Here is a 17,297-nt window from a genome sequence, read left to right on the forward strand (position 1 = left end):
AGACTGTCTTAACTGGGCAATTCAGCTGCACAAAGAAACGCTGTTCTGCCCCGCGACGCTCTGCCTTACACAGACAATTACATCACAGGTCACACTGAACATATGATGATAAATAAAAGCAAATGCTATCAAGAGGATCATGGCCTGACTCAAACGGGGACTAAGAGGTTTTACCGCTCTCTCGATGGCGTCGTTGTGTCGTGCACTGATCAGCATCTCCTGTAGCTGCTTCTGGACCACCTCCTTATTGGAACACTGCTGCAGAGTCACACCAATGCACCTGTAGAGGAAACTCTGGAAAGAGCCATGAAGCCAAGATGAGAAACCTTGATCGTTTGTAGAAGACATTATTTTACAAAGATTTTGCTAAGGCTTATGAGGTTCTACCAACCTGGATACTTTGTAGAATATATTGTTTTAATAAGATTTTGTTAACGCTTATCAGGTTCAGAAGAGTTCCTTGGGGTACTTTTAAATAAAATCATGTTCAAAGAGGGAAATAAATAGAATGTGTTACATCTCATGGTTAGGGCCAGGAGTTTTCCCTGAACTATAAGTGTAGACCAGAGAACTTCCTGGTCAGGTCATGAAGAACTCTTGGCCCTACTCATGGTTGAAGAGAGGTTAGGATGAGGTTGTTCACTAACCTTCTCTTCCAGGGACTGGTTATAGGTGGACAGGTAACGTGTGGCCTCTACAGCCAGCTGACAGCTCCACTTGTCATCAGCTATGGCCACCAGGGACTTGGCTAGGAACTGTATATGTCCAAACAAAACCCCACCACACAGCCATGTGACCACATCATAATGCTGTATATCAAATCCCTTTGAAACAGAAAACACTTATCCAACACTGTCAGACAGTGCATGCATCCCAAATGGCACCCTATTCCCTATGTAGTGAAATACTGTTGACCCTGGTCAAAAGTAGTGCATTATAAAATTAATAAGATGCCATTTGGGACAATTTGTTCTACATATTGACAGTGTTGTGGGGACAGACAAAGAGGATGTTAGATAAAGATGGGCATAGGGACTGTTATTGACAGTGTTGTGGGGACAGACAAAGAGGATGTTAGATAAAGATGGGCATAGGGACTGTTATTGACAGTGTTGTGGGGACAGACAAAGAGGATGTTAGATAAAGATGGGCATAGGGACTGTTATTGACAGTGTTGTGGGGACAGACAAAGAGGATGTTAGATAAAGATGGGCATACCTGTAATAGACTCTCTTCCCATTTCTTGTTGTCTAGTGTTTCTGGGGTAGACTCTGTAAAGAATAGACCATACTACTCAGACCTCGCTCGCCGGACTTCCTCCCAGACAAAAACAATAAATAAAAGAGAAGCAGCAGAATATTCTGTACACGTTCCAAAACCGACCAAAGAGCTAAAATGATTTAAGAAGCGTTTTAATACCCTATGCTCTACTTCAATCCAAGCTATGCATTTTTATGATGGAAAGATGAAAATGGCCCACAGCTAAAAAAAAAAAATAGCCCATAAAATATTGCCTTTAAAATTGTGAATCACTTATAACGTCCCTTAACTGCAGCTGTTGTGGTAGAAGCATGCGTCTTTTTTTATGTCAGTTCTCAGTAGACTACATGGAGGAAAAACTATTTTAAACCAGTGACATTAAAATAAGTTTGAAACAGCGTCCTAAGCTGTCAATACTGCAGCAGAAATACAAGTCCCTCAGGGTTATTTCTGCTTTGGAGAGAGAGAGAGAGATATATTATGAGCCCCAAATGGCACCCTATTCAGTGAACTACTTTTGACCAGGGTCCATAGGCACTACATAGGGAATAGGGTGCCATTTGACAAACAGACATAGCTCGCTACAGGTTATAAGACTCTGGGGTCATTGAGTTGAGGTCCTTTACCTTCCAGGTAGCTGAGGAGAGCAGGGATCTCCTTCTCCCAGAGTGTCTCAGCGTTGGGGTGGATATTAGGACTTATAACGTTCAGTAGAGACAGAGACGGTGCACCATGGCCACGACTACGGAACGGGAACGAACCATTCACCTGAGACACACACATCCCAACTTACAGGTAAGACAAAGATATAGCCTAGCTATTACTGGAGACATTGATCATATTTCATGGGGGTTTTAAATCAAGTTCACATTTTATAACACCCACATAGCAAACTGAAATTCATGAGCATTCAAGTGGCCCGTCATTAGGGTTTCATACTCACCAAGAGCCGCACCATCAGTATATGTGGAGAGGGAAGATTAACTGAATTAGAAAGAAGAAACAGATGAGAATAAACAAGGTTGATAGCAGACTAAGCATTATAATGAATGACTGAATGATTAACTGGCCAGGCTCATACTTCTCCCCACAAAGAGTTCAGCTTAATCATTGAAACAATGACCTTACAGTTCAGGACCCAGCTGACGCTAGTGCTTTATTTAGTGAGAAATGTGGCTTCTCATTGAGCTAATCAGAACCAGACACTCTGGTCTGTCTGGCCTCTAAGAACCAACCAACAGCCCTTTAATGAGAACAAAATGGCTGTATAAAATACAGTTTCAACGAAGAAAAAAACGAAAACATTCCCAATCCCAAAGAAGTGCTGATGAGGAGTGGGCCCGGGCTGCGACCATCTCCTTTACATTAAAGGGACTGTGTGCCGAATCCCAATACGGAAACGCCAGACTGACTGAGTGGGAAAGGGAGGGAGGAAAAGATCCCCCCCGGCTCATGGTGATGACATCATAATGCCTTGTTAATATGAATGTAATGTGTATGAACCTACTGTAAATGTCTACCAGGGAGGAAGGGATGCACACCTAGTAAATGGAGCTCCTTCTACAAGACACCTACCATGCTCGTTGAAGTCGATGTTGAAGTTGGGCTCCTGGGAGGCTCTCTTCTTGGTTCCCAGCAGCGTGAGGCTCTTACAGAGCGGTGTGGTGGCGTTGGAGTACTGACCTGGGGTCAGGTAGTACAGCAGCATGGGCCACAGGACCTGAAGAGACAGAGGGATCACTGTCAGGTAGTACAACATGGACCACAGCACCTGAAGACAGACAGTCAGGTAGTACAACATGGACCACAGCACCTGAAGACAGACAGTCAGGTAGTACAACATGGACCACAGCACCTGAAGACAGACAGACACAGACAGACAGATAGTACAGCATGCAACACAGCACCTGCCACAGTTGTACAGTAATATCACAACATTGAGTTCGCCTGGTGCAATTGAACCAATAGAATGGTCACAAAAGTGCAAAACCAGAGCTCTAGGCATGCTAAATCAAACCCAGATCTATAAATCAAACAAAATATTTCATGTATGATTTGAACCCAATTCTTCAGATGTAATACCATGAAGGCATGGTAAATCATTGTTCTCTTCAGTCTCTGTCAATGCCTTGTCTCATAGCTTCCAGTGGGAAGTAATACAAGAGACATATCATCTCAGAGAGTGTTGATGTTGGGAACTGCAAAGGAACAAGTAACTAAGAGCAGAGTGATTGGCTGTAAAACAGAGGGTGATGCCGTCTTTGGATGTGAGCTGGTTTTCCCCTCAAGACATCTGATGATAGGAAAATATGAACTGACTGAGCTTCTTTACACAAAACTCCATATTATAGCAATTCCACCCTCAGCCTCTTCTCATAAAACGGTATTATGTTTGGTGTTAAGTGTGACTTGGCTTCGATGTATTCGAAAGCCGTTTTTCCAGCAGGAACAAACATTAAAATGTCATTTGTTCACTGCCTCTATACCTGAAATGATTTCATGAACGACAAAATGTTTGTGCATAAATATGCTGATCAGATACATAATGTTAATGTGAGAGAAGAAAACAGGTGATGGATTGCCTGCCTGCCGAGAGAGAACTCTTATCTCCATGCAGTAGACTCACGTCAGTCAGGCGTCCCACGGTCGTAGTGAAGAGGTGAAGTGTGTTGTCACACATGCTCCGCAGCGCCTCATTGGTCACTTCCTCCGGGTCACTGGGGCGCTGGCCTGGACGCTGCAACAGACCAACCCCACACACAGTTCTTTAGAAACACACGGACCACCATATAAAAAGTCAGAGTAGTTTTAACTGATCCACCATCTACAATGTCATGCTAATCCCTCGCCAAGGATAATGTCTTAAAAGGGAAAAGGGATTGTAGATATGACAAACGTACATAGTAGGTGTCGGGGAGAGCACAGTGTTGGATGATAAACTTGACCAGCAGGTCTCCTCCCTCCAGCTCCAGGTAACCATGGTGAGCCATGGCACTGATCACCTGGACAACCCTCTTCTTCACCTGGAGGGGGCAATGATTGATCTCTTTCTGAGGTCAAGCAAAATACTAATACAACACAACAAGAATAAAATGTAGCGCTGGTTTCCTGATTAAGCATATATACGTTTGTACTGAAAGACATGTTATAGTCTATTGAAAGTGATTTTCAAACCAGGACCAGATTTAATCCATGTCTGGGAAATTGGCCCATAAAGTGTGATATGTTTCCTAATGGAAAATGTGTTTTTTACAGCACATGGATATGGGTCATTGAAACTGTGTTCATTTTTATTTTCTATGCCTTTTAGGAGAGAAAACGATGCCAAATTGTAGCAGTTCAACATTTACATGGCATGAGGTTACCTTATTGCTGTGGTCAGCCAGTGGTTGTCTGATGCTGGCCAGGATGAGAAGCTTCTTCGACTCCATAATGGATGCTAGATCACAGACAGAAAGCCTTGAGTAACATCATGAGGTCATTTCATATCAAAACAACTCCTTTGTAAGTACCAGTGATGCTTTCAAATCCAGAGAACAGGGTCAAATAACACAAACTGCTAATGTAGTCATTTTGACTGTTCATGAATATATTTTATTACTCTGCCATTTAAGTCATGCCCCCCCCTCCATTCTTGACCTGCCTTAAATAAGTCTACATAAAAAGACACGGGTTGTTAGAATCTTAATATCACAAACAGAACTGGAGTTAGAACCAGTTTTAAGAGGGCATATCATTATTTGAATGGTTTTACACCATAAATTGGTGTGGATGTTTTTAATCATATGGCACAGCTGCACTCTGAAAGGAGGCACCCGCTGCTGGCCTGTTGCTGTGTTTTACAACATGCTTGACTTGGCTGCTGTCACCACACACACACGTGTTGTTCAAGAAGTGCATGGCCAACACCATGCCCAGGAGAGACTTATCACGATTCTGGCATATGGGCTACCTGAGAGACATAGGAGAGTCAAGGTAGCAGCAGATTCCCCATGAGCCTTTGCACGAGGCAAATTGCACACAGCTCCCAGGGAGGAGACAGATGCACAAAGAACAGAACCCAAGACACCTGTGTCCCCTGCAAATGACGTGTGGTGAAAAAAAAAAAAGTGGTGAAGATGTCGACTGTTAGGACAAGGGCTAACCGCTAAATAAAATCCAACTGATGCCATTATGTGAAGCACACCATATACAGTGGCTTGGGAATTTTTTCTCTCCACATTTTGTTATGTTACAGCCCTATCCTAAAATGTATTAAAGGTTTTTTCCCCCCTCATCAATCTACACACAATACCTCATAATGACAAAGCAAAAACAGGTTAAGACATTTTTGCTAATTTATCAAAATAGAAAAAACAGAAATATTACATTTACATAAGTATTCAGACCCTTTACTCGGTACTTTGTTAAAGCACCTTTGGCAGCGATTACAGCCTCGAGTATTCTTGGGTCTGACGCAGCAAGCTTGGCACACAGCTGTATTTGGTAACTTTCTCCCATTCTTCTCTGCAGATACTCTCAAGCTCTGTCAGGTTGGATGGGGTGCGTTGCTGCACAGCTATCTCTCCAGAGATGTTCAATCGGGTTCAAGTCCGGGCTCTGGCTGGGCCACTCAAGGACATTCAGAGACTTGTCCCTTAGCCACTCCTGCGTTGTCTTGGCTGTGTGCTTAGGGTCATTGTCCTGTTGGAAGGTAAACCTTCGCCCCAGTCTGAGGTCCTGAGTGCTCTGGAGCAGGTTTTCATCAAGGATCTCTCTGTACTTTGCCATTCATGCCACACAATGCCATTCATCTTTGCCTCGATTCTGACTAGTCTCCCAGTCCCTGCTGCTGAAAAACACCCACACAGCCTGATACTGCCACCACCATGCTTCACCATAGGGATGGTGCCAGGTTTCCTCCAGATGTGACACTTGGCATTCAGGCCTAAGAGTTCAACCTTGCTTTTATCAGACCAGAGAATCTTGTTTCTCATGGTCTGAGAATCTTTAGGTGCCTTTTAGGAAGGAAAAGCAGCCAACAAGTGCTCAGCATATGTGGGAACTCCTTCAAGACTGTAGGAAAAGCATTCCAGGTGAAGCTGGTTGAGAGAATGCCAAGAGTGTGCAAAGCTGTTATTAAGGCAAAGGGTGGCTACTTTGAAGAATCTAAAATCTAAACTATATTTTGATTTGTTTACTATATGATTCCATATGTGTTATTTCATAGTTTTGATGTCTTCACTATTATTCTACAATGTAGAAAATCGGTAAATAAAGAAAAACCCTTGAATGAGTAGGTGTGTTCAAACTTTTGACCGGTAGTGTATATATTGTAGTAAATTAGTAGTAGTGTCTATGTATACTGTAGCAGTGAGTAGTGACTATAGGCATACGGTAGGTAGTAAGTTAGTAGTAGTGCATATATATATATATATATATATATATATATATATATACTGTATTAGTTTGTAGTAGTGTCTATATATACACTGCAGTAAGTGCCTCCTGTCCTGTGCAGACAGGCCCGAGCCAGACTAATTAGCAGTCTTACTGGAGGAGTTGATGAGGTGTCGGAGCACAGCCAGGGAGCCCATGCGGATCCTCTCATTACTGTTCTCCAGTTTCTGAAGCACAAACATGACCAGCCGGTCTGGGAAGGTGTTGGCTGAGAAGGAAGGAAGCGTATGGCAAAGAGTCAGACCACTGTTTAAAGTTTAAACACATTTACCTCTGAGTGAAGTCACACCATCTAAGATCTAAATCATGGATTATCTCATTACAGGAGGACATGGTGTCCATCATGTAGTTTCTCTGCAGCAGCTCCGTGTCCTAGAATAACAAAGACCTTGTTCACAATGGCACCCTATTCTCTTTATAGTGCACTACTTTTGACCAGGGCCTATAGGGTTCTGGTTATAAGTAGAGCACTATATAGAGAGTATGGTGCCACTTGAGACACAAGGAGTATTGTATTAGTTGAAGAGGGAAAACAGTCTGGAACTCTGAATATGGTATATCGGCCTAGTACCGTACCATGTAGGTAACAGATCCAATTAATACTGATATTCTACAATTCCATGATCATTTTATATTATACAATGAAGAAAATTACCCAGATCTGAAAATATATATATATATACACTGTTCAAAAAAATAAAGGGAAAACTTAAACATAATGTAACTCCAAGTCAATCACACTTCTGTGAAATCAAACTGTCCACTTAGGAAGCAACACTGATTGACAATAAATGTCAAATGGAATAGAAAACAGGTGGAAGTTATAGGCAATTAGCAAGACACCCCCAATAAAGGAGTGGTTCTGCAGGTGAAAACCACAGACCACTTCTCAGTTCCTATGCTTCCTGGCTGATGTTTTCGTCACTTTTGAATGCTGGCGGTGCTTTCACTCTAGTGGTAGCATGAGATGGAGTCTACAACCCACACAATTGGCTCAGGTAGTGCAGCTCATCCAGGATGGCACATCAATGCGAGATGTGGCAAGAAGGTTTACTGTGTCTGTCAGCGTAGTGTCCAGAGCATGGAGGCGCTACCAGGAGACAGGCCAGTACATCAGGAGACGTGGAGGCCGTAGGAGGGCAACAAACCAGCAGCAGGACCGCTACCTCCGCCTTTGTGCAAGGAGGAGCGCTGCCAGAGCCCTGCAAAATGACCTCCAGCAGGCCACAAATGTGCATGTGTCTGCTCAAACGGTCTGAAAGACTCCATGAGGGTGGTAAGAGGGCCCGATGTCCACAGGTGGGGGTTGTGCTTACAGCCCAACACTGTGCAGGACATTTGGCATTTGCCAGAGAACACCAAGATTGGCAAATTCGCCACTGGCGCCCTGTGCTCTTCACAGATGAAAGCAGGTTCACACTGAGCACGTGACAGACGTGACGGTCTAGAGATGCCGTGGAGAACGTTCTGCTGCCTGCAACATCCTCCAGCATGACCGGTTTGGCGGTGGGTCAGTCATGGTGTGGGGTGGCATTTCTTTGGGGGGCCGCACAGCCCTCCATGTGCTCGCCAGAGGTAGCCTGACTGCCATTAGGTACCGAGATGAGATCCTCAGACCCCTTGTGAGACCATATGCTGGTGTGGTTGGCCCTGGGTTCCTCCTAATGCAAGACAATGCTAGACCTCATGTGGCTGGAGTGTGTCAGCAGTTCCTGCAAGAGGAAGGCATTGATGCGATGGACTGGCCCGCCCATTCCCCAGACCTGAATCCAATTGAGCACATCTGGGACATCATGTCTCGCACCAGACTGTCCAGGAGTTGGCGGATGCTTTAGTCCAGGTCTGGGAGATCATCCGCCACCTCATCAGGAGCATGCCCAGGCGTTGTAGGGAGGTCATACAGGCACTTGGAGGCCACACACACTACTGAGCCTCATTTTGACTTGTTTTAAGGACATTACATCAAAGTTGGATCAGCCTGTAGTGTGGTTTTCCACTTGACTTTTCAGTGTGACTCCAAATCCAGATAAATCTGATTTCCATTGATAATTTGTGTGTGATTTTGTTGTCAGCACATTCAACTATGTAAAGAAAAAAGTATTTAATAAGAACCTTTCATTCAGATCTAGGATAGATATATATATATATATATATATATATATATAGCTCAAAAAAATTAAGGGAACACTAAAATAATATATATATTAGGCCCAGACAGTAATATCTAGATGTAAGCACACAGAATGCTCACAGTCCAAACTATGATGACCAGCCCCTCATAAAATCCTTCTACACGTTGCAGCCAAAAGGTCTTCAAGCCAAACTCCATAAGTTGGAAGAGCAGTGAAGACAGACATGTGGCATATTGCTGCAGCAGCATTGTGTCTGTGTGGCAGGGGGACTGTTGCTTAAATCCCTCCCTCCCCAACAGGCAGCAAATGACTCCTGGATTACAACTCCACACAGTGGTCCACTGACTGGTCTAACAAAGACCAGGTCAAGGGGCCTGTTCTAGAACCTTCCAGTAGAAATAGATTGGGTAGAACAGTTGTGATTGTCATGTAGAATTAGGAATCGTGTCAATTCTATTCAACACATTTCTATCTGCAACATTCACTTAAATGACTACAACCCTGACCTCTCAATCCAATAAACCCAGAGAACAACACACACACACACACGGATTATTGAAGAACAGACAACCAACCTAGAATGCTGAAGCATCTCAATACCTCGTTGTGATTCTTCACCGTCAGTGGGTTGCTGTAGTCAACAGGTGCACAAACCTGGAGGGGGAGCAAAATGAGAATTACTGTACATGTAGGTACATTAACCATTATTCATACAAATCAACCAATCCATATTGAAAAGGAAGTTTGTTCTTGATTCAGTCTAATTGATGTTGACCTAAGTGCAATCAAACCAATTTGAAATTTCAAAGGCGCATAGGGTGAGTCACAAACCATGTGACTACAACAGGAAGTGATTTATTATGTATCCTGTTATAGAGAAACCTTAGTCAGTCTCTAGTATTACTAGCTATGCTAAATACAGAAAAACATCCTATTGACATTGTGCAAACAGCCCAGGCGGAGTGACCAGAAGCTTTGTGTGTTCAAGGAAGTACCTTCAAATCAAATGTTATTAGTTACATCAGAGTGCAGCATGTATAAACGGTGCAGTGAAATGCTTGCATGCTAGCTCCCTCAACATTGCATTGTACTGTGCCATCAGGGGACTGTCACTTTGCCGTACCTGCTGGTTTAGAGTAGTGAGCAGGCTGTCGATCTGCGTCTCCAGAACTCTGCTGCCCATGTTCACAGAAGCATCCAGAACTTGACACAGGCTCTGCAGGGGAGGTGAAAACAACATGAGCTGATTAGTGAGCAGAGCAGACAGTGTTGGGAAACTTAGACTAAAATACTGATACAGGACTGATGAATGACTGGGAGAGTAGTACTCCATTAAAGAAGAAATGCAAGTCCCAATCAACATAAATACCATAGTGGCAGACTGCAGAGCACCCTGGTCTGAATCGGTATGTGCTTCAGTCAACTCCACAGCTAACTACCATTGTCATGCCAAGACAACCAGACGTCTTGGCGTGAGAACATGACAAGCATACCTCCTGGGGGAGCCCTACCTCCCGGGGGCCCTACCTGTTTGACAGGACACTGGCAGGTCAGAAGAGTTAGCTAAACTATTAAACACACAGATCTGGACCAGGCAAACTGCTGAACTCTCTGGGTGCCTCACATACAGCACTTTATTCCCTGTATAGAACACAAGCAGCGGTCATTAGAGGCCGACCTACCTTACTGATGACGTAATGCTCCGTGTTCTTCTTGTACAGGGAGAGGATTGTGGGAATGAGTTTGGGAAGCTGCTCCTCCAGTTTATCATGGGCCATCAGGTGACTCATGGATCCCACTGCTTCTGCCACCGTTAGTCGTAGCTACGGCCCCAGCCAGGGAGAGAGAGACCACAGTTAGTCGTAGCTACACAGAGACAGAGAGAGAGACACCACAGTTAGTCGTAGCTACAGCCAGGGAGAGAGAGAGAGAAACACCACAGTTAGTCGTAGCTACAGCCAGGGAGAGAGAGAGAGAAACACCACAGTTAGTCGTAGCTACAGCCAGGGAGAGAGAGAGAGAAACACCACAGTTAGTCGTAGCTACAGCCAGGGAGAGAGAGAGAGAAACACCACAGTTAGTCGTAGCTACAGCCAGGGAGAGAGAGAGAGAAACACCACAGTTAGTCGTAGCTACAGCCAGGGAGAGAGAGAGAGAGAAACACCACAGTTAGTCGTAGCTACAGCCAGGGAGAGAGAGAGAGAGAGAAACACCACAGTTAGTCGTAGCTACAGCCAGGGAGAGAGAGAGAGAGAGAGAGAGAGAGAAACACCACAGTTAGTCGTAGCTACAGCCAGGGAGAGAGAGAGAGAAACACCACAGTTAGTCGTAGCTACAGCCAGGGAGAGAGAAAGAGAGAGAGAAACACCACAGTTAGTCGTAGCTACAGCCAGGGAGAGAGAGAGAGAGAGAGAAACACCACAGTTAGTCGTAGCTACAGCCAGGGAGAGAGAGAGAGAGAGAGAGAGAGAGAGAAACACCAGTTAGTCCTAGTGTCTGCAGGTTTTTGTTTTTTCCTCTCAAGACCTAGACACAGCCAGGTAAGGAGTTGTTTACTAATTAGTGACCTTAATTCATCAATTAAGTACAGGGGAGGAGCGAAAAGCAGCAGACACTCGGCGCTCCATGGAATTAGTTTGACACGTGATTTAGGTAATACAATGCCATTTGGGACACATACAATCAGTGGAAAAAGATTGAATCAACCGAGTCCACATGTAACTGAAGCAGAAATCTGTTTACCAACTCAGAGACGGGGAGTCATGTTACTTCTGGCATTCTCAAACATAAAGAGAGCAGCAGTTATGCTGCAGTTGCTCTGTGGCTAATCATGTCATAAACTCTGTATTCCTCCATTTTGGTTATGACCAGATTACAGATAAGGGACTATTTGTTAGCCCACAAGCCTAGACCAACCTGTACTGTGATTATGTCCTCTACTCAGAAACCACAAGAAAACCTTTCTGCATAACCTTGCTGAGAATTAACCAGGCAAATCTGTCCAGGAAACTCTCCTAAATGTCTTTATTCATCTGATATCAGTCATTGACCTGGCTGTGACTGTGGACCTCTCCTCCCTTCCCTATAAATACCAGCACACAGTCTAAGGGGTTGCATTCATCAAGACATCCCTACAACAGAGGGACCGTTGAGACAGAAATGTAATTAGGAGAAATAAATAGGTTTCCTGCTCCTCTTAATGTAATGTGGTGTACCTTGGATTCCCTGCTCTGGAGCCAGCTGCAGTAGAGGATGTCGTATGCTGCGTAGATCTCGCTGGAGAACGTGTCCTTTCTCACCGTCGGGTCGGGAGCTTTGTCCAGGTTGGCTAGGTACTCCAGGATACTCTCACTGAAGTGGGACAGAGCTGGGAGAAGGAGGGAAGGTCTATAAACTGGGTCTGGGAATACATGTTTAACCATGTACAATAATAATAATAAAACGCTACAGTATCTAGTCCTACCAGAGGAGAACACCCACTTCATGTTGTCCTGCTTGGCCATGCCCAGCATTGGGAGCATGGTACCCAAGATGGCATTGAGAAATGGCACCATACCATAAACTGTCAACAAAAGTAAGATTAGACGTTAGACTCTACCTCTCTTAAAATGCCAAGAGATCTCTAAGCAATATGAAAACACTGAGGGGGATAGTCTTTGTAAAAAGACAAAAACTGCTTCTCGGAAGCTAGGTGACAAGACAGAAAGGATACATGTGAGCAGCCTCAGTATTTAGACAGCTCTATACAGTGTGCTTGACACCGTTGTGTCTGGTGTTTGCCTACCGTTGGATTCAGAGAGACTTGATAATGTTTGGACCACAAAAAAATGAGGCAGGATCCCTGGCTGGAACTTGCTGAGGATTTCCTCCATGATGTCATTGATGTACTTGTTGCCCACAGCAACCAGAATATTGCTGGCTGCCTGTTGCCAATCAGGTACAACATCCTGTAAAAACATGAAAACTGAGCTGTTGAATCAAACCCTGGGCCATTGTTTTCATGTAAATACAAAAACTAACAGATACTATCCATGTGTTCAGCTTGATGCAATGGCCTAAATGTTAGAACAAAGTATAACCACTGATAAATCAAGTATATTCTCAGAAGAATAACTAGAGTCCATGTAATATTAGGCTAAAAGCATAGAAATTTAATGACCAACTTTGTATTTCAGATGAGACCAAATAATCATCAGAAACAATCTAACCTTTGATCGGGTCATTTCATCAGAGGCCAAAGAAATGATGCTTTTGATTTTCGGGTAACTGATATCGTCTATCTTGGTCTTCACAATCAGCTCAATCGTCTGCAGTATGACGACTCTGTGCCCAACGATAAGCTGCAGGAAAGAAGTTTACATTGTAATTCACTTCAAAACACAGGTCTTAAGTCTACATGCATTAATGTCAACACAGTGGCCTGTATGAAAAGTCTTTCCCATACAGTACATTTCATAATCTCTTTTGTATTCATATCATTGGTGCAGCACATGCAGAGTCCCAGTCAACAGAGAAGTGATGATAAGGTCTCCAGCTTCTGGAAGGGTGTGTTATTTCTTCATGTTAGAACATATCACATCCTAATGCAATATTTTATTATTTCATATTGTTGTTGCACTGTCGAGAAGGAACCTGCAAGTAAGCATTTCATTGGACGATGTATACCATGCGTATCCCATGCAAACGACTAATACAACTCTAAAACCTTATCTCTCCAGCATTGTAAGGAAATCTGCAGCACAGAGCAGCATTGGTACTGTCTGAAATTGCACTTGCATCAGAGGGCTATGGTCACACAGTACAGTAGCCTTCTCATATCTAAGAACCCTTTCACTGTCACACCTCCACTTCCCATGCTTTGAGAGTGAAAGTTACATCAAGGATGTTGACAGGACAGATAAATTGCTGAAATTAAGAGGAACAACACCTCAAAAACAGAACTAGAAATCTATGCTGTTATTCAGGTACAATGGAAACATATGACTGCCACAGTAGGTATTACAATTTTCTTGGGTCTTGGTAGTAAAAATATTATATTAATATTGTTAACATAGAGCAATGTTTACATAGGTGGTGCTCAATGCTGGCCTACCTCAACACAAATACAGACACAGATAGCCTACAAACATGGGCCACATCAAGTTTCTATTATAGTGTTCCAGTCTCTCTAATCAACAGTAAGTGGCAGTAGTAGTGGTGGTGGTGTCTGACCTTAGGGTGCTTGACCAGGTAGTCCTGGCACATGGACAGGACCTTGTTAGGCTGCTGCTTCCCCAGGGTCAGTATGGACTTCCTGACCTGCTCCCTGACCACTGGGTCCTTGTCATTGGCTGAATCCAGCAGGGCCAGAGTCACCTCTGACAGGGAGAGAAGACATGGAAGAGGAGTGAGAGAACACAGAATAGACGTGGAGGAGGAGTGAGAGAATACAGAATAGACATGGAGGAGTGAGACACAAATGAGAGACCTGGGGTCTATTCATACCACCAAACAGCATGCAAGGGATAGCCAATATCAAAAGAGGTAATGGCCTAAGCACACAACTATGAATAGAGGTCACTCACGCTCCACATCTGACTCTTCCATTGTGCCTGTCTGAAGGCTGGGACTGGAGATATTTAGGATTTCATTTGGTGGTCAGAAAGGGTTCAAACTTGTTCATCTGGTTTCACCACACTGCAAAGAGAGAAAACATGCATGTTTGACATGTCAAAAAATGTAGTCTACGGTAAAAGTCGGGCAAATGGAGAGAACACCAACACAATGTGATTATTATTCATGTGCTTAAAACGGTGCAATCACCATTATACTCTCACTGGCGATGATGTTCAGTAACATCATGACTAGCTCAGTGGCGTCACTTTATGTGGCAACTTTAAGACTAGTGCAAACAGCCACATGACATGTCCTATGCTGGATACAAACAAACTGAGTTGCAACACACCGTTGCAGTGCATGACAAAGTAAATCAACTGTTAACTAGCTGTCAAATCATAACGAGCCTGAACCTGAAAACTGTCAGAGAGAAGTGCAGCACTTCCTTGTCAGACCAAGACTTGTTTTTCTTGGTTGGGATATTACTGTGGCTAAGTTAGCTATTCCACATGTTCTGCGCAGGTAAGTGGTTAATAGTATGGTTGTTGTCAATGTGCTATAATTGAATTTGGATACATGAAGTCTCGTCGACCTATTTTGTCTATTGCTACAAGTGACAACAAGCTAGCTCTGTTTCGGACTGAGACAGAAGGGCAAGCTCTGTAACAGAGCTCGCTAGCGGTCACCTGTAGCAATAGACAATGTGGGTGGATGACATTTCACGTATTCAATTCTAGTATATTGACAACATCCATACTGTTAACCTTATACCAGCGGCGACCATGTGGAATGATGAGCGTCGTTAAATGCAGCAAAGTAGGCTCCCCACCTTTCAAACAGCCCGTCTGACAGGCTAGCTGGATGTTAACTAACTAGCAAGCAGGCTAGCTAACGTTACACACAAATGCAAGGATGAATCTCCTCACGCGCAGTAATCCAGTGAAGATGCGATGTATATTGTCCGATACTTGGCTGACTAACTGTCTTCCACTGTGATATCGTATTTGTCCTCAATATAAAGAGAGAGACTTGTTAGCATCCAGTAGCTAGATTAGCTCTACGCCACTGCAACGCATCGCAGGTTAACACCCCTAATCATGTGCGTCGTCAGTGTGGGCGTGACTTTGACAGCAGTTCAGCAGGTTGAATGATTTTGATCCATGTGATAGATCACTGACTGGATATCACGAGGTACGTGAGATATCACTTTTCTGTAACTTTTGCAACTTTATAGCCATAGGAAAGTAATGTGTTTTTGTGTCATGCATCATGACTTAAAATACTTTGATAATGTGTACTGGATACATCTCAATATCTATGTTTTTATATTCTATTTCTATTTTCTATCCAACAATTACAGCAATATTAGCCATATTACTGCGGGCATGCGCTGACCAACCAGCAAGCGTATTCACTGACATTTTCAACCTTTCCCTGTCCGAGTCTGTAATACCAACATGTTTTAAGCAGACCACCATAGTGCCTGTGCCCAAGAGCACTATAGTAACCTGTCTAAATGACTACTGACCCGTAGCACTCACCTCTGTAGCCATGAAGTGCGTTGAAAGGCTGGTCATGGATCACATCAACACCATTATCCCAGAAACCCTAGACCCACTCCAATTTGACTGAAAAGATTTGGCATGGGTCCTCAGATATTCAGAAGGTTCTACAGCTGCACCATTGGGAGCATCCTGACTGGTTGCAAGGCATTACAGAGGGTAGTGTGAATGGCCCAGTACATCACTGTGGCCAAGCTTCCTGCCATCCAGGACCTCTATACCAGGCGGTGTCAGAGGAAGGCCCTAAAAATGGTCAAAGACTCCAGCCACCTTAGTCATAGACTGTTCTCTCTGCTAATACACGGCAAGCTGTACCGGAGCGCCAAGTCTAGGTCCAAGAGGATTCTAAACAGCTTCTACCCCAAAGCCATAAGACTCCTGAACATCTAGTCAAAAGGCTACCCAGACTATTCACATTGCCCCCCTCCCCTCTCCACACCACTGCCACTCTCTGTTGTCATCTATGCATAGTCACTTTAATTAACTCTACCTACATGTACATACTACCTCAACTAACCGGTGCCCCTGCACATTGACTCTGTACCGGCATCCCCCTGTATATGTTGTTATTTTTTTACTGCTCCTCTTTAGTTACTTGTTACTTTTATCTCTTATTCTTATCCATATTTTTTAAAACTGCACTGTAGGTTAGAGGCTCGTAAGTAAGCATTTCACTGTAAGGTGATACACCTGTTGTATTTGGCGCATGTGACTAATACAATTTCATTAGATTTTTTTAATTGATTTGATTACACAGGAGGTTGATGTCACCTGGACATCAGAGACTGCAACGTTCTTTGCTTCACGGAAACATGGCTCACTGGAGAGACGCTATCCGAGGCGGTGCAGCCAACGGGTTTCTCCACGTATCGCGCCGACAGAAACAAACATCTTTCTGGTAAGAAGAGGGGCGGGGGCGTATGCCTTATGGCTAACGTGACATGGTGTGATGAAAGAAACATACAGGAACTCAAATCCTTCTGTTCACCTGATTTAGAATTCCTCACAATCAAATGTAGACCGCATTATCTACCAAGAGAATTCTCTTCGATTATAATCACAGCCGTATATATCCCCCCCCAAGCAGACACATCGATGGCTCTGAACGAACTTTATTTAACTCTCTGCAAACTGGAAACGATTTATCCGGAGGCTGCATTCATTGTAGCTGGGGATTTTAACAAGGCTAATCTGAAAACAAGACTCCCTAAATTTTATCAGCATATCGATTGCGCAACCAGGGGTGGAAAGACCTTGGATCATTGTTACTCTAACTTCCGCGACGCATATAAGGCCCTGCCCCGCCCCC

At 43.9% G+C, this 17,297-nt stretch overlaps 1 protein-coding gene across 5 annotated transcripts in view; it reads right to left on the reverse strand.

The window, feature by feature from the left end:
- mroh1 (maestro heat-like repeat family member 1) overlaps positions 1 to 15,495 on the reverse strand; it is a 36,086-nt gene extending 20,591 nt beyond the window's left edge. For 3 of the 5 annotated variants that reach the window (XM_031811892.1, XM_031811895.1, XM_031811896.1), the window contains exons 1-20: positions 15,256 to 15,495; positions 14,396 to 14,507; positions 14,043 to 14,188; positions 13,040 to 13,171; positions 12,616 to 12,778; positions 12,295 to 12,393; positions 12,047 to 12,198; positions 10,514 to 10,654; positions 9,955 to 10,047; positions 9,407 to 9,485; positions 6,794 to 6,907; positions 4,626 to 4,699; positions 4,161 to 4,283; positions 3,887 to 3,997; positions 2,836 to 2,980; positions 2,204 to 2,244; positions 1,887 to 2,028; positions 1,219 to 1,271; positions 648 to 755; positions 175 to 294 (exon numbers count right to left, since the gene is read on the reverse strand). In XM_031811892.1, the coding sequence (XP_031667752.1) occupies positions 175 to 294; positions 648 to 755; positions 1,219 to 1,271; positions 1,887 to 2,028; positions 2,204 to 2,244; positions 2,836 to 2,980; positions 3,887 to 3,997; positions 4,161 to 4,283; positions 4,626 to 4,699; positions 6,794 to 6,907; positions 9,407 to 9,485; positions 9,955 to 10,047; positions 10,514 to 10,654; positions 12,047 to 12,198; positions 12,295 to 12,393; positions 12,616 to 12,778; positions 13,040 to 13,171; positions 14,043 to 14,188; positions 14,396 to 14,417 (2,058 nt within the window). In that variant the 5' untranslated portion in view covers positions 14,418 to 14,507; positions 15,256 to 15,495. The remainder of the gene's footprint in view (positions 1 to 174; positions 295 to 647; positions 756 to 1,218; positions 1,272 to 1,886; positions 2,029 to 2,203; positions 2,245 to 2,835; positions 2,981 to 3,886; positions 3,998 to 4,160; positions 4,284 to 4,625; positions 4,700 to 6,793; positions 6,908 to 9,406; positions 9,486 to 9,954; positions 10,048 to 10,513; positions 10,655 to 12,046; positions 12,199 to 12,294; positions 12,394 to 12,615; positions 12,779 to 13,039; positions 13,172 to 14,042; positions 14,189 to 14,395; positions 14,508 to 15,255) is intronic. The other 2 variants (XM_031811894.1, XM_031811893.1) reach the window with 2 other exon arrangements.
- Between the last annotated feature and the right edge of the window lie 1,802 nt (positions 15,496 to 17,297).

Source organism: Oncorhynchus kisutch, unplaced genomic scaffold (assembly GCF_002021735.2).
Source record: "Oncorhynchus kisutch isolate 150728-3 unplaced genomic scaffold, Okis_V2 Okis02a-Okis13b_hom, whole genome shotgun sequence".
Lineage (NCBI taxonomy): Eukaryota > Metazoa > Chordata > Actinopteri > Salmoniformes > Salmonidae > Oncorhynchus > Oncorhynchus kisutch.